Genomic DNA, 25,570 nt, shown 5'->3' on the forward strand with positions numbered 1-25,570 from the left:
GGTGAGTGGGGCACTGTCTCCTGGGGCGCTGCGAGCTGGCATGGTGAGTGGGGCACTGTGAGCTGGCATGGTGAGTGGGGCACTGTCCTGGGGCGCTGCGAGCTGGCATGGTGAGTGGGGCACTGTCTCCTGGGGCGCTGCAAGCTGGCATGGTGAGTGGGGCACTCCTGGGGCGCTGCGAGCTGGCATGGTGAGTGGGGCACTGCGAGCTGGCGTGCTGAGTGGGGCACTGCGAGCTGGCATGCTGAGTGGGGCACTGAGCTGGCATGCTGAGTGGGGCACTGAGCTGGCATGCTGAGTGGGGCACAGCTGGCATGGTGAGTGGGGCACTGAGCTGGCATGGTGAGTGGGGCACTGCGAGCTGGCATGGTGAGTGGGGCACTGAGCTGGCATGCTGAGTGGGGCACTGCGAGCTGGCATGCTGAGTGGGGCACTGCGAGCTGGCATGCTGAGTGGGGCACTGAGCTGACATGGTGAGTGGGGCACTGCGAGCTGGCATGCTGAGTGGGGCACTGAGCTGGCATGCTGAGTGGGGCACTGAGCTGACGGTGAGTGGGGCACTGCGAGCTGGCATGGTGAGTGGTGCACTGCGAGCTGGCATGGTGAGTGGGGCACTGCGAGCTGGCATGGTGAGTGGGGCACTGCGAGCTGGCATGCTGAGTGGGGCACTGAGCTGGCATGCTGAGTGGGGCACTGAGCTGACATGGTGAGTGGTGCACTGCGAGCTGGCATGGTGAGTGGGGCACTGCGAGCTGGCATGGTGAGTGGGGCACTGCGAGCTGGCATGGTGAGTGGGGCACTGCGAGCTGGCATGGTGAGTGGGGCACTGAGCTGGCATGGTGAGTGGGGCACTGCGAGCTGGCATGCTGAGTGAGGCACTGAGCTGACATGGTGAGTGGTGCACTGCGAGCTGACATGGTGAGTGGTGCACTGCGAGCTGGCATGGTGAGTGGGGCACTGCGAGCTGGCATGGTGAGTGGGGCACTGCGAGCTGGCATGGTGAGTGGGGCACTGCGAGCTGGCATGCTGAGTGAGGCACTGAGCTGGCATGCTGAGTGGGGCACTGAGCTGGCATGGTGAGTGGTGCACTGCGAGCTGGCATGGTGAGTGGTGCACTGCGAGCTGGCATGGTGAGTGGGGCACTGCGAGCTGGCATGGTGAGTGGGGCACTGCGAGCTGGCATGGTGAGTGGGGCACTGCGAGCTGGCATGCTGAGTGGGGCACTGAGCTGACATGGTGAGTGGGGCACTGAGCTGGCATGGTGAGTGGGGCACTGCGAGCTGGCATGCTGAGTGGGGCACTGAGCTGACATGGTGAGTGGGGCACTGCGAGCTGGCATGATGCATGGAGCTCTGTCTCCTGGGGCACTGCATGGAGAGTGTAAGGATCCTCCTGTTAATCCCTGTTTGACTCTTTGTTTTCCGTTTGGAATTTCTGTTTTGTTATTACAATTTTTGTGCGTGGACAATTAATGGGACCTATGCTTTAAGATGAACTTCACCTTTAATTCGAGTGGCTGGTAAACTGAGGATTGACTTGTGACCTCGGGCAAGGCAGGTTGTATTTTGGATCAGCAGATTCAAGGGAGATCAGTGTTGACACAGCTGATGGACTTGGCTGGCGGTCAGCGAGCTGGCTGTAATTGTCAGGCTTTTGCTGATACTCGATGCTGATTGGTGCTGACTGTTCTGGAATGTTCTGCAGAGCCAGGAAGGATTCATTTTGCTTTGAGAGCATCACCTCTGCTGGAGCTCCCTCCAGGAAAACGGATCCCGCCAGCTTTTCCTCTTTATCCAGCCTGAGAATCTTTAATTCCTGAAGGTGGAGCTGGAGGGAACTCTTCGGGGTTTCTCTCCCTGAAATGTTAACAGACCTCTCTCAAATCTCATGTTTTCCTCAATAAAGCTGGAGGATATTCTGGTGATCCTGAAACTATTTAAGTTTAAAAAAACAGGCTGGAGATGGAGGGGTGGGACAGGTTTAATATTCCTTTCCTTATGAAGGCCAGGGTGTGGCGGGTAGGGATTACCTGTGGCCTGGGTGTCACTCCAGTGCCATTCAATACCAAGGATGAAGGAATGCGAGACAAACATTCAGAATCTGTTTTGGTTTGTTTCAATTGTTCCGTTTGTTATTCCCCTGAATCTCTGGTATTGTGTACTGAGTGCTCCTCTCCTCTATCTCTCCCTGTATCTGCAGCTGCTCTCTGGCTGTGTGTCCAGTGTGGAGGACCATGGGTATCTGGTCGATATTGGAGTCAAGGCCACAAAAGCTTTCCTCTCGCAAGAGAAAGCCCAGGAATACATAAAGAGGAGAAATCGAGGTAAGTCCCACACGATAATACTATAATCCTCACTGTCATACCCGCCCCTCTCAGTCAGCAGCCCAGTCAGCCATGGAATAGAATGGAACGGATGGCAAACTGTATCTCTGTTTTTGAACCATGAATATATGAGCATGCAGAATAGGAGCAGGAGACCATTCGGCCCCTCGAGGCAGCTCCGCCATTCAATAGGAATTGCCTGATCTGTTTGTGTTTCAAATTCTACATTCCGTCTACCCCTGATCTTTGATTTTTCTGCCGAACGAGAATCTATCTACTTCCATCTTTAAAAATGTCAACCTCTCCCCAGCCACCGGCCTCCACCGCATTCTGAGGCAGAGAGATCCAAAGTCACCAATACCTCCGAGAATGTCCTAAATGGTGACCCGTCATTTAAAACAGTGCCTCCTAGTTCTGGACTCACCCACGCCTGGAAACGCCCTTCCCACATCCACCTTGTCAATACTGTTCAGGATTTAATGTTCCTGATCGAGTCTCCCCTCACTCCAGGTCTAGCATCCAGGTGTTGGGAGCTGCGGACTGCCCAGTTGCCTGTCCTCCGATAACTTTTCTGGAATTTGCTTATTCCTGTGTGGCTGCATTGCTCAACGCAAGCTTTCCAACTCAGAGTGCCTAACGAAAGCCGAGGATTTAGTTTGGAATTGGAAAATACTCTTCATATACATTAGTACTTCTCTCTTTCTTATTCTTTCTCAGTCTCCTCTTCCTTGCTCTCTCACTTTCTCTCTCTCTCTCTCTCTCTCTCTCTCTCTCTCTCTCTCTCTCTCTCTCTCTCTCTCTCTGTCCCCTCTTTGTTTTTTTCTGTCCTCTTTGTCTTTGTATTGCTGCAGGTGAGGTGCAGTTGCTTTGACCTTCTCTCTGCTGCCTGTCTTGCTGTGATATTCTCTGTGTTTATCTTGTAACTGCAGCCTGGTCTGTTTGCTCCCATTTAGGATTGCCTCTCCGTGTTGGTCAGTACCTAACCTTCCTCCTGGAATCGGTGAAGAATGATGGGCGGATTGTCCAGCTCTCCGTCCAGCCGGCTGCCGTTGGTGCAGCGATAGCAGCCGAAGATCAGAAATGGAGCCTCTGCAACCTGCTCCCTGGGCTGGTGATGAGGGTGGAGGTTCAGAAGGTGCAGACTGTGTGTTGTGAGACTGAGCTGACTGAGATGAAGCCTGGGGACAGAGCTAATGGAGATCTGGGGGCTGGATAAGAATGATGGAGAGAAGATATTTCCACTTGGGATGGAACCAAATGTCACGGTCATCAAAATGGCAATTCAGGAGGAATTGTGTTACTCACAGTGGGGAAATGTGCAATTTGCTAACCCAGGGAGTGGATGAGGTGAACAGTATAGATATATTCCAGGGGAATAAACCCATCAGGGGAAGGATTAGTAAGATTTGTTGATAGGGACGGGAAACGCCAACACAAACCTTTATATATCCACAAGGTGTTCAAGTAACATCATAAAAATGAGTTCTAACCTTGCGTCAACCCATCAGGCCGAACCAATTGGTTACTATCTCGCCTGTCATCTTTCATCAAGGAGCAAAGATTGAGTGTCTGACCTCTGTGCTCCCAGTATTTTTTGCTTTTAATTTCACATTTGCGCCATTCAAGAGTTCTCCTTTTGACACGCGAGAGATTTCCAGCCCTACAGTTTAATAAAGGAACCATTAAAGATAAATGGGGATAAGTATTATGTGGAGATGCCGGCGTTGGACTGGGGTGAGCACAGTAAGAGCACAACCTGGTGTAAGACTTCTTACTGGATAATTATTCATCTATATATGTTAGATTACAGTCGGAGCACTCGCTGCATCTTTCAGGATATTGAAGCTTTGGAAAGAGTGCCCACTGATAGAGTGCGACAATTCCAGTGGTGTTATGATATAGAGTCATGATCAAATACTTCAGCTTGCCTTGTATTAATGCAGCAGTGAAGGTTAAAGATTATCAAAGTGAAGGGAGGGTGAAAGGACAAAGACTTTTTACAGGTTGGTGACTTGGTAATGAGGGACTGTATCTCGCTGTTGGTGCTCGAGTTCAAGTGGAGGACTGAAGGCTCTGTCTCCCCTGCCCTCTCCGTCTCTGTCTCCCCTGCCCTCTCCGTCTCTGTCACCCTTGCCCACTCTGTCTCTGTCACCCTTGCCCACTCTGTCTCTGTCACCCTTGCCCTCTCCGTCTCTGTCTCTCTTGCCCTCTCTGTCTCTGTCTGCCCTGCCCCCCTTTGTCTGCCCTGCCCCCCCTCTGTCTGCCTTGCCCCCCCTCTGTCTGCCTTGCCCCCCCTCTGTCTGCCTTGCCCCCCCTCTGTCTGCCCTGCCCCCCCTCTGTCTGCCCTGCCCCCCCTCTGTCTGCCCTGCCCCCCCTCTGTCTGCCCTGCCCCCCTTCTGTCTGCCCTGCCCCCCTCTGTCTGCCCTGCCCCCCCTCTGTCTGCCCTGCCCCCCCTCTGTCTGCCCTGCCCCCCCTCTGTCTGCCCTGCCCCCCCTCTGTCTGCCCTGCCCCCCCTCTGTCTGCCCTGCCCCCCCTCTGTCTGCCCTGCCCCCCCTCTGTCTGCCCTGCCCCCCCTCTGTCTGCCCTGCCCCCCCTCTGTCTGCCCTGCCCCCCCTCTGTCTGCCCTGCCCCCCCTCTGTCTGCCCTGCCCCCCCTCTGTCTGCCCTGCCCCCCCTCTGTCTGCCCTGCCCCCCCTCTGTCTGCCCTGCCCCCCCTCTGTCTGCCCTGCCCCCCCTCTGTCTGCCCTGCCCCCCCTCTGTCTGCCCTGCCCCCCCTCTGTCTGCCCTGCCCCCCTCTGTCTGCCCTGCCCCCCTCTGTCTGCCCTGCCCCCCTCTGTCTGCCCTGCCCCCCTCTGTCTGCCCTGCCCCCCTCTGTCTGCGCTGCCCCCCTCTGTCTGCGCTGCCCCCCTCTGTCTGCCCTGCCCCCCTCTGTCTGCCCTGCCCCCCTCTGTCTGCCCTGCCCCCCTCTGTCTGCCCTGCCCCCCTCTGTCTGCCCTGCCCCCCTCTGTCTGCCCTGCCCCCCTCTGTCTGCCCTGCCCCCCTCTGTCTGCCCTGCCCCCCTCTGTCTGCCCTGCCCCCCTCTGTCTGCCCTGCCCCCCTCTGTCTGCCCTGCCCCCCTCTGTCTGCCCTGCCCCCCTCTGTCTGCCCTGCCCCCCTCTGTCTGCCCTGCCCCCCTCTGTCTGCCCTGCCCCCCTCTGTCTGCCCTGCCCCCCTCTGTCTGCCCTGCCCCCCTCTGTCTGCCCTGCCCCCCTCTGTCTGCCCTGCCCCCCTCTGTCTGCCCTGCCCCCCTCTGTCTGCCCTGCCCCCCTCTGTCTGCCCTGCCCCCCTCTGTCTGCCCTGCCCCCCTCTGTCTGCCCTGCCCCCCTCTGTCTGCCCTGCCCCCCTCTGTCTGCCCTGCCCCCCTCCCTCTGTCTGCCCTGCCCCCCTCCCTCTGTCTGCCCTGCCCCCCTCCCTCTGTCTGCCCTGCCCCCCTCCCTCTGTCTGCCCTGCCCCCCTCCCTCTGTCTGCCCTGCCCCCCTCCCTCTGTCTGCCCTGCCCCCCTCCCTCTGTCTGCCCTGCCCCCCTCCCTCTGTCTGCCCTGCCCCCCTCCCTCTGTCTGCCCTGCCCCCCTCCCTCTGTCTGCCCTGCCCCCCTCCCTCTGTCTGCCCTGCCCCCCTCCCTCTGTCTGCCCTGCCCCCCCTCCCTCTGTCTGCCCTGCCCCCCTCCCTCTGTCTGCCCTGCCCCCCTCCCTCTGTCTGCCCTGCCCCCCTCCCTCTGTCTGCCCTGCCCCCCTCCCTCTGTCTGCCCTGCCCCCCTCCCTCTGTCTGCCCTGCCCCCCCTCCCTCTGTCTGCCCTGCCCCCCCTCCCTCTGTCTGCCCTGCCCCCCCTCCCTCTGTCTGCCCTGCCCCCCCCTCCCTCTGTCTGCACCTGCCCCCCCCTCCCTCTGGCTGCCCTGCCCCCCTCCCTCTGGCTGCCCTGCCCCCCCTCTCTCTGGCTGCCCTGCCCCCCCTCCCTCTGGCTGCCCTGCCCCCCCCCCTCTGGCTGCCCTGCCCCCCCCCCTCTGGCTGCCCTGCCCCCCCCCTCTGGCTGCCCTCCCCCCCCCTCTGGCTGCCCTGCCCCCCCCCCCCTCTGGCTGCCCTGCCCCCCCCCCCTCTGTCTGCCCTGCCCCCCCCCCCGTCTGCCCTGCCCCCCCCCTCTGTCTGCCCTGCCCCCCCCCCTCTGTCTGCCCTGCCCCCCCCCCCTCTGTCTGCCCTGCCCCCCCCCCTCTGTCTGCCCTGCCCCCCCCCCTCTGTCTGCCCTGCCCCCCCCCCTCTGCCTGCCCTGCCCCCCCCCCCCTCTGGCTTCCCTGCCCTGCCCCCCCTCCCTCTGGCTCCCCTGCCCCCCCCTCTGGCTCCCCTGTCCTGCCCCCCCCCCCCCCTGGCTCCTGCCCCCCCCCCTGGCTCCCCTGCCCCCCCCCCCCCCGGCTCCCCCCCCCCCCCGTCTCTGGCTCTGTGTGTCCATGTCCTATGCAGTCATCTTTAGGTGCACTGATTTGATATGAACTCCTATCGAGATGGTTGATTTGTGACTAAACCCTTGTTATAATTTTATTTACAGGTGACCTTACATGGCCTGGTCCTACAGTTCCTGTCCGGTTTGTCTGGTTCTGTTGATTTCATGCATCTGGACCCACAGAAAGTCGGGACCTACCGCAAGGGTCAGAAGGTTAGTTTGATAAAACAGCTGTAACGTAGTAACACACCGGGTGCCTGACAACTGGGCGGAAGGAACTGAAATGAGCCTCATGAAGTGCTTAACATGTTTTACATCTGGGCAATAAAGAGAGACAGATTCTAATAAACATCTGGTCTCTTGGTTGTGTCTTGTTAAACTTGGTAACACCACCTCCAGTCCTGTCCAACACCAACAATGACATCCTACCTTCGGAAATGGGGACAACCTGAACAAGAGGGGGTCTCTTTGGGACACCCCCAGCTCCCGCACATGACCCGGGATTGGCAGGGAGGGGGGGGGGGGGGGGGTTTAATTCCGTTATAAACAGAGACCGGTCACGGAGGGAGACACCCCCACACGCCGCCCAAATGAAAAAACTATTTTGTATTGGATTTTATTTAAGATTTGCTGCTTTTCCATGTTTCAAGTCTCTGTTGTTGCTGTTCTCTCTGCAATAAATCACAGGATTGTGTTTCTCTTCCAGCTGAGAGCCTGTGTTCTGTATGTGCAGCCGGATGCAAAGTCTGTGCACCTGACACTGCGGCCCCTCTTCCTGCAGCCTGGGGCTGTGTCCCAGCAGCCAGGCAAACATGGGATCGGTGAGGTTCTGGAGTATTGCACAGTGCTGCGCTACCACAAGGCAGTTGGTGTTATCTTTCAGCTGGGAGATGGGAGTTTTGCCTATTCACGTGTGAGTGATTCACCTCTGCTCATCTGTACATGTGTTTATGTTTATTGTCACATGTACCAAGGTACAGTGAAAAGTGTCTTTGTGGAGGGTGTTCAAAAAGGAAATGGGGAGGATACAGACTCAACATGTTCCCTCTTGAATAATAGGAAGTTTGAAACCCAGAGAACCATGGATGACCAGAGACATTCAGGATAGGCTGAGAAGGAAAAGAGAGACTTTTAGCAAGTATAAGTGTAGCAAATCAACAGAGGCATTAGTGGAGTACAGGAAGTGCAGGATGGAGCTGAAGAAAGCAATTAGAGAGCAAAGAGGGAATATGAGAAGGCTCTGGCCCGTAAAAGTAGGGAAATCCCATTTCTAAGTCTTATCAATGGGAAGAGGATATACAGGGGAAGAGCTGGGTCATTTAGGGACCCAGGGGGAAATCTCTGGGTGGAGCCAGAGGACATAGCGTGTTGAATGAATACTTCATATCTGTCTTCACCCAAGAGAGTGAGGAGGTAGATATGGAACTCGGGGAAAGACTGGGAGGTTCTTGAGCAAAATGGCATGGGAAGTGACAAGGTATTGGAGGCGTTGGCGGACTTAAAAGTGGACAAATCTCCAGATCCGGACGAATTGTGTCCCAGGATGCTGTGGGAGGAGATTGCAGGGGCTCTGATCCAAATTTTTCATTCCTCAGGCCACAGGGGAGGTGCCAGAGGACTGGAGAACCGTAAATGTGGTCCAACTATTTAAGTCGTGTTGTAGCGATAAGCCAGGGAATGACAGGCCAGTGAATGGTAGAACCCTCGAGTATTGAAAGTCAGAGAGATCTAGGAGTACAGGTCCACAGGTCACTGAAAGGGGCAACACAGGTGGAGAAGGTAGTCAAGAAGGCATACGGCATGCTTGCCTTCATTGGCCGGGGCATTGAGTATAAGAATTGGCAAGTCATGTTGCAGCTGTATAGAACCTTAGTTAGGCCACACTAGGAGTATAGTGTTCAATTCTGGTCGCCACACTACCAGAAGGATTTGGAGGCTTTAGAGAGGGTGCAGAAGAGATTTACCAGAATGTTGCCTGGTATGGAGGGCATTAGCTATGAGGAGCGGTTGAAAAAACCTGGTTTGTTCTCACTGGAACGACAGAGGTTGAGGGGCGACCTGATAGAGGTCTACAAAGTTATGAGGGGCATAGACAGAGTGGATAGTCAGAGGCTTTTCCCCAGGGTAGAGGGGTCAATTACTAGGGGGCATAGGTTTAAGGTGAGAGGGGCAAGGTTTAGAGTAGATGTACGAGGCAGGTTTTTTACACAGAGGGTAGTGGGTGCCTGGAACTCGCTACCGGAGGAGGTGGTGGAAGCAGGGACGATAGTGACATTTAAGGGACATCTTGACAAATACATGAATAGGATGGGAAGAGAGGGATACGGACCCAGGAAGTGAAGAAGATTGTAGTTTAGTCGGGCAGCATGGTCGGCACGGGCTTGGAGGGCCGAAGGGCCTGTTCCTGTGCTGTACATTTCTTTGTTCTTGTTCTTTGAATCTCACGTCAGTGGTAGGAAAAGTATTGGAGAAAATTCTGAAGGAGAGAATCCATCTCCACCTGGAGAGGCAAGGTTTGATCAGGAATAGTCAGCATGGCTTGTCAGAGGGAGGTCATGCCGAACAAATACCATTGAAATTTCTGAGCATGTAACCAAGTGTATAGATGAGGGTAGTGTAGTTGATGTGGTTTATATGGATTTCAGCAAAGCCTTTGACAAGGTCCCACAGGGGAGACTGATATCGAAGGTAAATGTACCTGGGATCCAGGGTAAGGTGATAAAGTGGATTGTACGCACAATTATTGATTGGTAGCAACTATTCCTGTCTTTTCAGAAATTTCACCTGTCGGACACAAAGCTGACTGTTAACGCCACCGTGTTTAAGGAAGGCACCAACCACAGGTGCAGGGTCATTGATCAAAGCCCCATGGAACAGATGGCTCTGGTGTCACTGAAAAAGTGAGTGAGCTCTGTTTGTAACTGCAATTATTCCTTAATACTAAGATGGTATGTTAAATTGTGTAGCAGGTGGCATTGACACCAACCAGTGGTATGTAAAGGAAACAATCTATTGCGGAACTGTGCGTTAGCGACGGAACAGGTACAACATGGGGTTAGATACAGAGTAAAGCTCCCTCTACACTGTCCCCATCAAACACTCCCAGGACAGGTACAGCACGGGGTTAGATACAGAGTAAAGCTCCCTCTACACTGTCCCCATCAAACACTCCCAGGACAGGTACAGCACGGGGTTAGATACAGAGTAAAGCTCCCTCTACACTGTTCCCATTAAACACTCCCAGGACAGGTACAGCACGGGGTTAGATACAGAGTAAAGCTCCCTCTACACTGTTCCCATCAAACACTCCCAGGACAGGTACAGCACGGGTTAGATACAGAGTAAAGCTCCCTCTACACTGTTCCCATCAAACACTCCCAGGACAGGTACAGCACGGGTTAGATACAGAGTAAAGCTCCCTCTACACTGTCCCCATCAAACACTCCCAGGACAGGTACAGCACGGGGTTAGATACAGAGTAAAGCTCCCTCTACACTGTCCCCATCAAACACTCCCAGGACAGGTACAGCACGGGGTTAGATACAGAGTAAAGCTTCCTCTACACTGTTCCCATCAAACACTCCCAGGACAGGTACAGCACGGGGTTAGATACAGAGTAAAGCTCCCTCTACACTATCCCCATCAAACACTCCCAGGACAGGTACAGTACGGGGTTAGATACAGAGTAAAGCTCCCTCTACACTGTCCCCATCAAACACTCCCAGGACAGGTACAGCATGGGGTTAGATACAGTAAAGCTCCCGGTTAGATATTGTGTATCTGTACTATTCCAACCTCCGTAGTCTGCTGTAGTTGTATAACATTATCCTCTCATTCTGAATAAAGTGGGATGATTTTAAACTTTGCGATGATGCCCAGAAGAGATTAAATCGAAGTGGCACTAACTGAATTCACAAAGAAGCCATACCGCTCGCAGAGATTGAAAGCACAACGTTTGCTTATGTGAAGCATTCGCACCCCGTCCTTCACTTTCACTTTCTCATTTTCAGGAGTATTCTTGATGCCCCATTTTTGAGGTACCAGGACATACAGCCAGGACAGCTGATTGAGGTGGGTCTTTACAGTCAGTCACTCGTGGATTCTCCAGGAGATTGAGTGCAATCAGTGTGACCCACATCTTCTCTCTTTCCTCGGCATCAGTTGCAGCTCCTGTTGAACTCGTTAGGCTTCCAGTTTGTTCAGTCCTTTCACCTCCTGATCCTTTCCTAGTGATTTGATATTTGTTCTGGTCTTCCTGGTACTTTTCCAGTCCTGCTTGTAATTTTGGTTTTGCCTGGAGAACCTTTTTTCCGCGACGTCAAACCCAGAAGTACCAGAAAATGGACAGCACGGTAGCACAGTGGTTAGCACTGTTGCTTCACCACGGCAGGGTCCCAGGTTCGATTCCCCACTGGGTCACTGTGCGGAGTCTGCACGTTCTCCCCGTGTCTGCGTGGGTTTCCTCCGGGTGCTCCGGTTTCCTTCCACAAGTCCTGAAAGACATGCTTGTTAGGTGAATTGGACATTCTGAATTCTCCCTCCATGTACCCAAACTGGCGCCGGAATGTGGCGACTAGGGGCTTTTCACAGTAACTTCATTGCAGTGATGATGTAAGTCTTCTTGTGACAATAAAGATTATTATTAAATAGAATCCCGACAGTGTAAAGTAGGCCTTTCGGCCCATCGACACACTGACCCTCAAAGAGCACTCTACCTAGACCCACTTAATCTAGCTAACTTGCACATCTTTTGCCACTAAGGGGTAATTTAGTAGAATAACAACTTTCTTCCTCTGTTGCTGTTCCTGGTGCAACTGATTCCTCCACTTTTCTTTATCAGTCTCCCATGTGGGACCTTGGCAATGGCTTTGCTGAAATCCATGTAAACTACATCAACTGCCCTACCCTCATCTATACACCTGGTCACCACCTAAAAAAATTCAATCATGTTTGTTAGGTATGACGCCCCTCTGACAAAGCCATGCTGACTATCCCTGATCAAACCTTGCTTCTCCAAGTGGAGATAGATTCTCTCCTTCAGAATATTCCACATTAGCTGTTCTCCGGGCCTCTGGCACCTACCCTGTGGCCAGAGGAATTCAAAATTTGGGTCAGAGTCCCTGCAATCCCCTCCCTCGCACCCACAGCAGCGTGGGGCACAATTCACCCGGACCTGGAGATGTGTGCCCCCCCCCCCCCCGGCCACCCTGAAGCAACTCTCAAAGTTTTAGCCGACAGCGAGCTGCTTGCCCACCCCCCGCCAGTCCCCAGTCCAGTGTCGCCATTCTGATTTCTGACCCAGACAGAAAATGGAGATGAGGTCAGTGTGACTACATCCCAAGTTGACCTCGACGAAAGACTGTCTCCACTATGCCGACCCCTTCCGCTCATCTGTGTAATTTCGCCAGGTTGCTTTCTCAATCTGTGCTGAGTTAGTGAGTCTATAACCGGGTGGGAATTGCCGTTTTTCCCTTCGGATCGGGCCGGAAACATTAAATTCACCAGGATTCTCTTTCCTCATCATTCACCAGTGAGCTTTAGTCAGCATTCAGCAAACTGTGGCCCACGTTCTTCAGTTTATCTGCTGATCCTCATCGACTCCACCTTCCGATTCAGTGCTACCCGCTGGCCCCAAATGAGAATTTAGTCACTCCTATTGCCCTTCAAATAAAGGTCCACATCAGTGGGCATTTAATATCCATTTGGCAGCACTCACTCTCTTCTAGGGCATATGGGACTGGTTGCCGTCGGGGATCCAGTGGAATCTACCTGGAGGCCCTTACGGCAGATTTGCCAATACTCTGTTTCCATTGTTTTTCTGTTTTTCAGGGTAAAGTCAGCTCTCTGGAGAAGTATGGGATGCATGTGAAACTGACCGACCAAATTCGGGGTCTGGTACCTCGGACACACCTGGCAGACATTCCGCTGAAACATCCAGAAAAACTGTACAGTGTCGGAGACCAAGTGAAGTGCAGGGTGAGTGTGCGGCACGTTTATGTCCAGTGCGGCCCTTTCTCTTTCCAGTGTGTGTGCACGCGGTCCAGTGCAGAGTGAGCCCGCGGTGCGTGCGCACGGTCCAGTGCAGTGCGAGCCTGCGTGCACACGGTCCAGTGCAGAGTGAGCCCGCGGTGTGTGTGCACCCGGTCCAGTACAGGGCGAGCCTGTGCACGTGGTCCAGTGCAGAGTGAGCCCGCGGTGCGTGCACACGGTCCAGTGCAGAGTGAGCCCGCGGTGCGTGCACACGGTCCAGTGCAGTGCGAGCCTGCGTGCACACGGTCCAGTGCGGGGCGAGCCTGCGGTGTGTGTGCACCCGGTCCAGTGCAGAGTGAGCCCGCGGTGTGTGTGCACCCGGTCCAGTGCAGGGCGAGCCTGTGCACGTGGTCCAGTGCAGAGTGAGCCCGCGGTGCGTGCACACGGTCCAGTGCAGAGTGAGCCCGCGGTGCGTGCACACGGTCCAGTGCAGTGCGAGCCTGCGTGCACACGGTCCAGTGCCGAGCACCATTTACACCCTGATTCGGTGAATTTTGTACAGTGTTGGTCTGGGTGAGAGTGAAGGAGGAAACACTGGTGCTGCAACCAGAGCAGGATGGACCCCCCACTCTGCAGAATTTTGTTTTTTTTAAAGACTGCCATTTGTTTGAAATGCTTTATCATTCTGGGAAATTCTCAGTGTTACAGTCAATAAGGTTTTAAGTTGGGATGTCAGGAACCCAGCAGTCAGCATGTGCACCGTAAGATCCACAACAATGGCCAAATTATCTGTTTTTAATGATGTTAATTGAGGGATAAATATTGACCTGAGAAGCAGAAGGTGAGAAACGACACCTGAAGCAAAGCAGCTCTCCCCCCAATCCTGCACTGGGAAATCTCACCCTTGGTCCTTTGCTCAGGTTTCTAATGTAAGGATTGAACCCTGCAACCTTCCGACTCCGAGGTGAGAGTGCCATCCACTGACCCACAACTGGCACAGTTCACCTCCCAAACACACACACCCCGTGTTGGGAATAAACCCAAACTGAAGTTAGTGATGCCAGGGCTGTGAAAAGATTCATCAGGATTATCCGTCTCCTCACTGAACCTAACCGATTCGATGTGGCGTTGTGTGCACATTCTCTATGACACGTCTTTCTTGATGTTCACGTGAGGACACGCAGGGTTGCTTCTGCGATTGAGAATACAAATCCCACCATGCCAGATTGTAAAATAGATTCAGAAAATCCAATGTTTTAAGTGGTGTTGGAATTGCTGGCATTGGAATGTAAGATGAAGTTGTCGGATTGTTATAAAGCCCAGCTCAACCATTCACATCATTGAGGGAAAGGCTGTGGTCCCTTACCCAACCCAGGCTGGACGTCACTCCAATCCCACATTGGCGTTGGCTCCTAATAGGCACGAAATCAGCAATCAATAATATCTTTCCATGACCACCAATCCCCAAATAAACATATTTTTGAATAAGTGAGCTGAATGGTCCTTCTTGGGTAAAACATTGTTTCTTTCTCAGGTGTTGACAGTAAACAGTGAAACCAAGAAACTTATCTTGACTCGGAAGAAGACACTGGTTGCTTCAAAGCTTTCCATTATTACCCACTACAAGGAGGCCATTCCCAGGCGGCTAGCCCACGGTTACATCGTCTGTGTGAAGCCCTTTGGTTGCATTGTTCGCTTCTACAATGAAGCACGAGGTCTGGTCCCACGGCAGGAGCTGAGCGCCCTGCCAGTCCCCTCGCCTGAGAAGGCCTTCTATATTGGACAGGTGAGGAATCAGTCTTTGGGGAGGCGGGTTGGGTTTGGAGTGGGGGGCGGGTGGGGTGGGTTTGGACTGGGGGCGGGGCAGGGGTTGGTTTGGCGGGGGGGGTTGGAATGGGGGGGCAGGGGTGGGGGGCGGATTTGGAGTGGGGGCGGGGCAGGGGTTGGTTTGGAGGGGGGGGCAGGGTGGGGGCGGGTTTGGAGTGGGGGGGCGGGTTTGGAGTGGGGGGGGCGGGTTTGGAGTGGGGGGGGCGGGTTTGGAGTGGGGGGGGCGGGTTTGGAGTGGGGGGGGCGGGTTTGGAGTGGGGGGGGCGGGTTTGGAGTGGGGGGGGCGGGTTTGGAGTGGGGGGGGCGGGTTTGGAGTGGGGGGGGCGGGTTTGGAGTGGGGGGGGCGGGTTTGGCGTGGGGGGGGCGGGTTTGGCGTGGGGGGGGCGGGTTTGGCGTGGGGGGGGCGGGTTTGGCGTGGGGGGGGCGGGTTTGGCGTGGGGGGGGCGGGTTTGGCGTGGGGGGGGCGGGTTTGGCGTGGGGGGCGGGGGGGTTTGGGGTGGGAGGTGGGAGTACTCCTACGCCCTGATGTCTTGTGTGTCGAGCCATTTTATTTTGCCTGGTGCTGGTCAGTTCACGTTTGGACTTTACCCCTTCCCAGGTTGTCAAGGTCATGGTCTTGAAATGTGACCCATCCCAGGAGAGACTGCTGTTGTCCATGAAAACCAGAGAGGAAGTGGGAACTGAAGCTGATGATATCAAGAAAAATAAAGAATCTTCAATGTACCCAACTGGAAAGGTATTGGCATTTACTGATAGCAACAGTCAGGTAGAAGGGAGTGAGGAAGAAAGCTGTAGCCCGCAGGAAATACCAATGCTCGGGTCAGATGGGCAAAAAGAATCATTCTACTGACACAACTGTTAGATTTCAACATAATTGAGAATACCTAGGTGCAAAAAGTAATGAAAGATTGGTGGGATGTTGAAGGTGGGGATTGTAATACAAAGGGAAGAGAGTGAGTGATGTTGCAGCTGGGTAACGCTCTACTTGGACTGTACCTGGTGTAAGTGCGTTCAGTCCTGGGCGCTGTCCTCCGTATATATCAGCCGTGTGCGGTGTGCAGCACAGATTTGTCGTCATGGTAAGAGGTCCAAAAGGGTTCATTTGAGAACAGCTTGTGTTTTTGTGTGTGGAGAAGGTTGAGCTGTTTATGGTTCAAGTTGTTAAGAGGGTCGATGGTGTTGGGGACAGCCCAGGTTCAGGGGACAGGATAGTAAAATTGGAGCCAGGCTGTTCAGGGTGATGTGGGGGGTGGGGGGGGGGGGGGGGGGGGGGGGGCTTCCTCACCCAAAGGGCGTCGGAAATCTCTTCCCAAAAAGCTGGAGCGCCTGGAGGTCAGTTAAAAATTTCAGAGCTGAGATTGATCAACCTTTGTTGTGGAAGGGAGTTAAAAGTTCAGAATTAAATAAAGCTGCGATACAGATCAGCCACAATCTAACTGAGATGTGGAACAGCCTCATGTCAGGCCTCAAGGTAGGGCTTTAAACTAAATAATGGGGAGGGCAGGGTTCAGCTGTATGGAAACTTAGAGAATCCAAGTTAAAGGGGAAGGTAGGAGTGCAGGTTAATGACGAGGACTTTAAACTAGTTAAAGGGGCCCAAGGGCTCAGGAGAGGTTAGTAAAGTTTCCAGAACAAGTAATAGAGCAGAGAGTATGGAAAGCTGCAGGATTCTAACTTCAGGCACAGCAGATAAGGGGACAACTATGAGAAGGGGGGCGGCCCATGCAGGATTGAGGGTGTTGTACCTAAATGCGCGCAGTATACAAAACAAGATAAATGAGCTTGTTGCGCACATTGAAATTGGCCGGTACGATGTTGTGGGCATCACAGAAATGTGGCTGCAAGGGAATCAGGGCTGGGATCTAAATATCAAAGCATATATGTCTTTTCGAAAGGACAGGCAGATGGGCAAAGGGGGCGGGGTTGCCTTGTTAGTAAGAATTTAAATTAAATCTATAGCAAGAAGTGATTTAGATCAGAAGGCTAGAATCTCTGTGGGTAGAGTTGAGGAATCGCAAAGGAAAAAAGACCCTGATGGGAGTTATGTACAGGCCCCCTAGCAGTAGTCAGGATGTGGGGCAGAAAATAAATCAGCAGATAGAAAAGGCTGTAAAAAAAGGCAATATCACAATAATCATGGAGGACTTCAATATGCAGGTGGACTGGGAAAATCAGGTTGGGAGTGGATCCCAAGAAAAGGAATTTGGGGAATGTCAAGAGATGGTTTTTTGGAGCAGCTTGAGACAGGGCCAGCTAGGGAACAGGCAATTCTGGATTTGGTGATGTGTAATGAGGCAGACTTGATTAGGGAACTTAAGGCGAAGGAACTCTTAGGGAGCAGTGACCACGATATGATAGAATTTACCCTGCAGTTTGAGAGGGAGAAGCTGGAATCAGATGTAACAGTATTACAATTAAATAAGGGTAACTACAAAGACATGTGGAAGGAGCTGCCCAGAGTTGATTGGAAGGGGAGCCTAGCAGGGAAGACAGTGGAACAGCAATGGCAGGAGGTTTGGGGGGTTATTCGGGAGGCACAACAGAAATTCATCCCAAGGAGGAGGAAACCTGCTAAGGGGAGGACCAGGCATCCATGGTTGACGAGGGACGTCGTGGACAGCATCAAAGCTAAAGAAAAAGCATACAAAGTGGCGAGAATTAGTGGGAAGCCAAGAGAATCGGGAAACCTTTAAAAGCGAGCAGAGGACAACTAAAAAAGCAATAAGGAGAAGATGAAATATAAGTGTAAGATAGCGAGTAATATAAAAAAGATGGCCAGAGGTCTTTTCGATATATAAAAGAGAGACACAAAAATGGACATGGGACCACTGGAAAATGTGGCTGGAGAAGTAATAATGGGAACAAAGAAATGGCAGAGAAACTGAATATGTACTTTACATCAGTCTTCACGGTGGAAGACACCAGTGGGATGCCAGAGCTCCAGGAGAATCAGGGGGCAGAGGTGAATGCAGTGACCATCCCTAAGGTGAAGGTTCTGGGGAAACGGAAAGGTTTGATGGTGGATAAATCACCTGGACCGGATGGACTACACCCCAGGGTTCTAAAAGAAAAAGCTGAGGAGATTGTGGAGGCATTGGTGTTGATCTTTCAGGAATCACTGAAGTCGAGGAGGGTCCCAGAGGACTGGGAAGTGACTAATGTAACACCACTGTTTGAGAAAGGGAGGCAGCAGACTGGAATTATAGGCTGATTAGCCTGAATTCAGTTATTAAGATTTTAGAGTTTATTAAGGATGAGATTGCGGAGTACTTGGAAGTGCATGTTAAAATGGGGCTGAGTCAGCTATCCTTGGTCAAGGGGAGGTCATGTCTGACAAATCAGTCATGACCTTTGAGGAAGTTAGACAAGGAGAGCCAGTAGACATGATCTGTTTGGATTTCCAGAAGGCCTTTAACAAAATGCCACACAGGATGCTTCGAAATAAGATAAGAGCCCATGGTGTTAGGGACAAGGTACTGGCATGGATAGAGGATTGGCTGACAGGCAGAAGGCAGAGAGTGGGATAAAGGGGTCTTTTTCAGGATGGCAGCCGGTAACTAGTGGTGTGCCTCAGGGGTTGGTGGTGGGACCACAACTATTGACGATATACGTGAATGATCTCAAGACTGACTGGGTTAGGATTGTTCTCGTTGGAGTGCAGATGAATGAGAATAAGTCTCCTAGAGATTTATAAAATTCTAACAGGACTATAGTGTGGATGCAAGGAGGATGTTCCCGATGGTGGGTGTGCCCAGAACCCAGGATCACTGAGGATTCAGGGTAAACCATTTCGGACAGAGGTGAGGAGACATTTCTTCACCCAGAGAGTGGTGAGCCTGTGGAATTCATTACCACAGGAAGTAGTTGATGCTAAAAAATTGAATATATTCAAGAGGCGGCTGGTTATAGTACTTGGGGCGAATGGGACCAAAGGTTATGGGGAGAAAGCAGGATTAGGCTATTGAGTTGGGCGATCAGCCATGATCGCGATGAATGGCGAAGCAGGCTCGAAGGGCCAAATTGCCTCCTGCTCCTATCTTCAATGTTTCTATCTTTCTAAGAAGAAACTGAGGGCATTGTTGGTATATTTGCAGCTGATACAAAGATATGTCGAGGAACAGATAGTGTGAGCAAGCAGAGAGTGAGCAAGCAGAGAGTGAGCAAGCAGAGAGTGAGCAAGCAGAGAGTGAGCAAGCAGAGAGTGAGCAAGCAGAGAGTGAGCAAGCAGAGAGTGAGCAAGCAGAGAGTGAGCAAGCAGAGAGTGAGCAAGCAGAGAGTGAGGAAGCAGAGAGTGAGGAAGCAGAGAGTGAGGAAGCAGAGAGTGAGGAAGCAGAGGCTGCAGTAGGACTTGAACAGGCTAGGAGAGTGGGCGAAGAAGTGGTAGATGGGATACCATGTGGAAAAGTGTGAGGTTATGCACTTTGGTCGGAAGAATAGAGGCATAGACTATTTTCTAAATGGGAAAAGGCTTCGAAAATCAGAAACACAAATGGACTTAGGAGTCCTAGTTCAAGATTCTCTCAAGGTTAACGTGCAGGTTCAGTCGGCAGTTAGGAAGACAATACATTTGGAGTATTGTGAGCAGTTTTGGGCCCCATATCTAAGGAACGATGTGCTGGGGCTTTGGAAAGGGTCCAGAGGAGGTTCACAAGAATGATCCCTGGAATAAACAGGAAAGGTTGAGGACTCTTGAGTCTGTACTCGATGGAGTTTAGAAGGATGAGAGGGGATCTTCTTGAAACTTACAGGATACTGCGAGGCCTGGATAGAGTGGACGTGGAGAGGATGTTTCCACTTGTAGGAAAAACTAGAACCCGAGGGCACAGCCTTAGACTGAAGGGGCGATCCTTTAAAACCGAGATGAGGAGGAATTTCTTCAGCCAGAGGGTGGTGAATCTGTGGAACTCTTTGCCGCAGAAGGCTGTGGAGGCCAAATCACTGAGTGTCTTTAAGACAGAGATAGATAGGTTCTCGATTAATAAGGCGATCAGGGGTTATGGGTAGAGGGCAGGAGAATGGGGATGAGAAAAATATCGGCCATCATCGAATAGCGGAGCAGACTCGATGGGCCGTATGGCCTAATTCTTCTATATTTTGTTGGGGAGGGTGTTGAAATAAATCACCTCCTCTTTCTAGGATGCTCGTTTGGAATGTGTTGCCTTACTGTTCCTGCTTGCTGCTGATGTGCTTTCTCTTTGTTCGATATCTTTCAGATTGTGGATGTAGAAGTGCTGGCGAAGGTGGCGAATGGGTTGGAGGTCTCCATTCTCCCGGAACGTGCACCTGCCTTTCTCCCCGCAACGCACCTCTCCGACCACCTGTCAAATTGCCGGCTTCTCTCCGAGAGGCTGCAGAGGGGTGATGTCCTCTCCAGGGTCATGTGTTTGAGCCAAACCCATGGTCAGATTGTATCCTTTATTCCCCCAAACCTTTAAGCAAAATCAGTGTTTGTTTTTCAAGTCCATTCAAAGTGAAAGCATTTCATAATGTATCCTGGAGATTGACAGACTGACCCATCATCCTGTGAGTAATACAAGATGCTGAGGGATTTGTGGATTTTTGATATTAATGTGGAAAGACCTTTTTGAGAGCGTTGTAATTTCCCCCATCCCGTAGCAGCAGGATGGGTGGCCTCGGGCCTCCGGATTTTCCATCTGAAATAAAGGCCAAGGACGTTTTTCAAGGCCTTTGCTTTTAACCTTCCCATCCACTAGTAGTTTGAGATCATCATTGTCAATGAATACATGGTTACAATGAAATCATATGGGCTAGGTGTTTGGCTGGGTGAGTGTATCTAGGTGAGTTTCTCGTGCAGAGCCAGCATTGACACAATGGGCTGAATGGTCTCCTGTGCTGTAACCAATCTTTGATTCTATGAAATCTCGAGCTGATTTGGGAAGAGCTTCTACATTGCAGCTGGAGATCGTGTCAATATCGGGCATGCTTTGCCCTGAGCTGTGTTACTTGGCTGCTATGCTAGTTTACCCACATCGTTCACTGCCCTTAACCCACCCCCTGTACTCAGATCCTTTGTAGAAAAGCTGCAGTGATGGCTTTCGCTGAACAGGGGCCATTGCCGAAGGACGTGCTGGAGCTCCAGGTGAGATGTCATTTTCTTGTTGTTGATATTCTTCCCTTTGCCATATTGTAGAGTTGGGGTTTGCTGAATTTGGAGGTGACACAAATACAAAGACAATGAGTTCAGGTCTCCGCATGTTCTAGGCTGATTCGTAATGTGCTCCCTTACAAAATCCTATTTGACAGGCCCCTTAAGCCTGCTCTGCTAGTCACCCAGATCACAGCTAATCTTTGAGTCCATCTGCCCTTTTCTGCCCAATCGTCATAACTTCTGACTCCCTATGTGTCCAAAAATCTATCAGCTTTGAATATTTTCAACACCTCAACCTCTGGTAGTGGTGTGCAGGCTCACAACATTCTGAATTCAGGAATTTCTCTTTATCCTGAGACAGATGTTTAGTTCTAGACTCTGCAGTTAGGGGCAACATCTTAACATCTACCCTGCCAAGCTCTCTACCAATTTTATTCAAGTAAAATTACAGCACTGCAGATGCTGAAAGTCAGAAATAAAAGCTGGAAATAGTCAGCAGGTCAGGCAGCGTCTATAGAGAGAAAGAGAGTTAGTGTTTCAGGCCTGTGACCTTTCATCCAAATGGGGAAAAGTTCAAAATAAAGTAGGTGAGTGAAAAAGGGGAGGGGGCCTAGAAGACTAATACTCTAGACGTTCGACACCATCCTGAACAAAGCAGCCCCCCATTCGACAAACATTCACTCCCTCCACCAGTATTGAACAGCAGCAGCCGTGTGTACCATCTACAAGATGCACTGCAGGAACTCACCAGGTTTCCTTCGACAGCACCTTCCAAACCCACGACCACTACCATCTAGAAGGACAAGAGCAACAGATACCTGGGAACCCCACCACCTGGAGGTTCCCCTCCAAGTCACTCTCCATCCTGACTGGGAAATATATCGCTGTTCCTTCACTGTCGCTGGGGCAACATCCTGGAACTCCCTCCCGAACAGCGGGTGTACCTACACCTCACGGACTGCAGCAGTTCAAGAAGACAACTCGACGCCACCTTCTGAAGGGCAACTAGGGATGGGCAATAAATGCTGGCCGAACCAGCGACGGCCACATCCCGTAAATACATTTTAAAGAAGAGAATTAAAATGACAGGTAAGAAGCTCAAGACTGAATGGAGTAATTTCTCAAAGTGGGCACTCGATCTGCATTTGTTATCCCTAATGCAGAGAAGACCACCGCAGTGAATACAGTATACTACATTGAAAGAAGTACATACGAATCACTGTCTTGCCTGGAATGAGTGTTTGGAGACTGGGGCAGTGAAACAGAGATAAAAGGACAGGTGTTGTATGTGTGCTTAGAAAGATACCATTGGAAAGGCCAGAGAGTGGTGGGAGCCCGCAAAATGGACCAGGTTGTCCTGAAGGTACAGCTCCTTGGGAGTGTGAAGGGGGGAGGGGGGGGCAGGAGAAGGTGTGTTTGCTGATGGCGTCACATTGAATGTGGCACAAATGTCGGAAGATGATCCATTGAATAGGAAGACTGGTGGGGGCATGGGGAATCCAGCTGTGGTTCTTGGAGTGAGGAGAAAGGGTGAAGAAAACTGCAGGAAATGGGAAGGATGTGAAGTCAACCATGTGGGGCAGGCTGGCCTCACAAAAAGACCTATCCGAAGCTGGTCTGGTATATCGTCCAAACCAATGTGACTGAGGCAAAGAAGCTGGAAGGTTGGAAGAGAGAAGAATTTTACCTGAATTGTGGGATCACCTCATTCTTCTAAGCTCTGCAGAATATAGGCTCATTGTACTCCCATCTGTCCTTTCAGGACAGCCCTCTTATCCCTGGAATCGATCTAGTGAATGTTTGTTGGGTCAAGAGCCTTGGCTTCTGGAAGCTCTGCTGTACCTTAACTATGTATTTCTGCGTTCTCTAGGTGGGCATGCAAATGCCGGGGTTGGTGAAGAGCATTATGCCGTACGGAGTGTTTGTCGAATTTCCACACGGGCTGGTTGGCCTGGCTCCCAAAGCTGTGAGTCCAATATCTAGTTACACTTAGTGATTTATTCTGATTAGCACAACAGTTATTCGCACACCCCCTGTTCCTATAATCCTGGAGCTAAGTATGGTGGTGTAGTCCATCTATTACTGGGCTCGTAATTCAGTGAATGGGAGATTGAGAATCTGAATTCAAAACTCTGGTCTCCATGGCCATAGATTGTCACAAATTCCGACTGCTTCACTAATGTCCTTTAGCGAAGGAAATCTGTCCTTTCCCAGTCTGGGTCTATATGTGACTCCAGATCTCCAACAATGTGATTGACGGAGTTGCTGTTTGAAATGGCCGAGTGAGCAATCCGTTATACCAAACTCCAGGCAGCCAGGGCTGGGCAATCCAGTCTTGCCTGTGATGCCCACGTCTAAACAACAAATTTAATAAACAACTATGTGTAGAATAATGGATTCTAAGGAGTGAGTTAAAGGCTTGTACCTTGTCAAAGGAGTGGAGCGAGAGGATGGTTATAATAAGAATTATGGATACAGTCCCTATCCAAATGCAGCCAGACCTGGACAGTATCCAGGCTTGGGCTCACATGTGGCAAGTAGCATTAGCGCCCCCCACGTGCGAGGCAATGACCATGTCCACCAGAGCATACAGAATAGAAGCAGAAGCACATTGAGGGGCATAGAGTAGACGAGAAGAAACCTTTCCCTTTGGTGGAGGTGTCAATGACCAGGGGGCACAGATTTACGGTAAGGGGCAGGAGGTTTAGAGGGGTTGTGACGAAAAACCTTTTTACAGAGGGTGGTGTGAATCTGGAACTCGCTGCCTGAAGGGGTGATGGAGGCAGAGACCCTCATAACATTTAAGAAGTATTTAAATGTGCACGTGTGATGCCGATGCAGACAAGGCTCAGGGCCAAGTGCTGGGAAATGGGGTTAGAATAGTTGGTGGTTGTTTTTGACCGGAGCAGACACGATGGGCTGAACGGTCTTGACTGTGCTGTATGACTCTTATCTCTGACTGTAAGCCAATCAACTCTGTGATCAATAAGGTCACAGCTGATTGGCTTGTGTTGAGTTCCACATTCCCACCTACACCCCCCGATAGCCTTTGATTCCCTTGTGTAGCAAGAATGCATCTATTTCTGCTTTAAAGATATTCAATGGACCCCACTTCCACCGCCTTCTGAGACAGAGCATTCCAAAGTCACAAAAACCTCTGAAAGAAAAGATTTCTCCTCATCCCTGTGCTAAAAGGGCGACCCCTAACTTTAAAACCGTGCCTCCTAGGTCTGAACCCACCCACAGGAGAAAACATCCTTACCACATCCACCTTGTTGAGACCAGTCAGGATCTTGACTTCAATTAAGTTGCTCCTCCCTCTTCAAAACTCCAATGGAAATAAGCCCAGTCAGTCCAACCTGTCCTCATAAGACAATCAATTCATTCCCGTTCTCAATTCAGTAAACCTCCTCTGAACCGCCTCCATCCTTCCTCAAATAGACCCATTTATGCAAGAGAGAATTGAACCATCATCCCCTGTCTTTCAGTGGCATTACCATTGCTGAAACCCCCATGGCTACCAGAGCAAGTCAGAGGCTGGGACTCCTGCGACGAGTAACTCACCTCCTGACTCCCCAAAGCCTGTCTACCATCTACAAGGCACAAGCCAGGAGTGTGATGGAGTGCTGTCCACTTGCCTGGATGAGTGGAGCTCTAACAACACTCCAGAATCTCGACACCATCCAGGCCAGAAGAGCAGCCCGCCTGAGTGGCACTCTCTCCACACCAGCAAACAATGAGTCGTGTGTCCCATCTACAATATGCACAGTAGGAGCTCAACGAGGCTCCTCAGGCAGCACCTTCCAAACCCACGACCATTACCATCTAGAAGGACAAGAGCAGCAGATACCTGGGAACCCCACCACCTGGAGGTTCCCCTCCAAGTCACTCACCATCCTGACTTGGAAATATATCGGCCGTTCCTTCACTGCCGCTGGGTCAGAATCCTGGAACTCCCTCCCTAACAGCACAGTGGGTGTACCTACTGTGGTTCAAGAAGGCAGCTCACTACCACCTTCTCATGGACAATCTGGGATGGACAATAAATGTAGGCCTCACTAATGACACCCACATCCCGTGAATAAACAAAAAAAAAAACAAAGTACAGTAATTCTGAGGATGTGCACTAATTTTGCTGGTTATATGTTTAATCTCCCCCAGGCTATGTCCGATAAGTTTGTCACAAACGCAGAGGATCATTTTGTGGTGGGCCAGACGGTGATTGCCAAGGTTACGAACTTGGATGAGGAGAAGAAGCGTGTACTGCTGACTCTGAAAATGTCTGAATGTGGATCTGCGGAGGCTGGTTATGAAAGCCTCATGCTGCTCAGCCAGTATTTGAGGGAATTAGAATTCATCAGGACCTTGATGAGCAGCAGGGGTAATGTCTGAATCTGTTCAGCATCTCGCGTGTGACAGAGACAAAACAAATGACAGAATTGTTACAGTGCGGGTGGAGGCCTGTCAGCTCACCCTGTCAGCACTAGCTCACCAAAGGATAAGCTCCCTCAGTTCCAATCCTCTCCCTTCTCTCCATAACCCTGCACATTCTTCTTCAGGTCAGTCTAAATCCCTTTTGAAAGCCTCAGTTGAAACAGCCTCCACCTGACTCATACAGAGCATTGCAGATCCTAACCACTCGCTGTGTGAATCTGTCTCCACCACACTCAGACTACATTCCAGACCCTAACCACTCGCTGTGTGAATCTGCCTCCACCACACTCTCGGACAGTACATTCCGGATCCTAACCACTCGCTGTGTGAATCTGCCTCCACCACACTCTCGGACAGTACATTCCGGATCCTAACCACTCGCTGTGTGAATCTGTCTCCACCACACTCTCGGACAGTACATTCCGGATCCTAACCACT

General features: G+C 51.7%; 1 protein-coding gene across 2 annotated transcripts in view; it reads left to right on the plus strand.

Annotated features, from left to right (window-relative positions):
- pdcd11 (programmed cell death 11) overlaps positions 1-25,570 on the plus strand; it is an 87,804-nt gene that overhangs the window by 14,162 nt on the left and 48,072 nt on the right. For both annotated transcript variants that reach the window (XM_072479749.1, XM_072479750.1), the window contains exons 6-18: positions 2,200-2,323; positions 3,277-3,458; positions 6,898-7,005; positions 7,499-7,705; positions 9,568-9,692; positions 10,803-10,863; positions 12,622-12,768; positions 14,297-14,548; positions 15,188-15,325; positions 19,803-19,997; positions 20,615-20,689; positions 22,569-22,664; positions 24,860-25,079. In XM_072479749.1, coding sequence (XP_072335850.1) covers positions 2,200-2,323; positions 3,277-3,458; positions 6,898-7,005; positions 7,499-7,705; positions 9,568-9,692; positions 10,803-10,863; positions 12,622-12,768; positions 14,297-14,548; positions 15,188-15,325; positions 19,803-19,997; positions 20,615-20,689; positions 22,569-22,664; positions 24,860-25,079 — 1,930 coding nt within the window. The remainder of the gene's footprint in view (positions 1-2,199; positions 2,324-3,276; positions 3,459-6,897; positions 7,006-7,498; positions 7,706-9,567; positions 9,693-10,802; positions 10,864-12,621; positions 12,769-14,296; positions 14,549-15,187; positions 15,326-19,802; positions 19,998-20,614; positions 20,690-22,568; positions 22,665-24,859; positions 25,080-25,570) is intronic.

This window comes from Scyliorhinus torazame, chromosome 16 (genome assembly GCF_047496885.1).
Source record: "Scyliorhinus torazame isolate Kashiwa2021f chromosome 16, sScyTor2.1, whole genome shotgun sequence".
Lineage (NCBI taxonomy): Eukaryota > Metazoa > Chordata > Chondrichthyes > Carcharhiniformes > Scyliorhinidae > Scyliorhinus > Scyliorhinus torazame.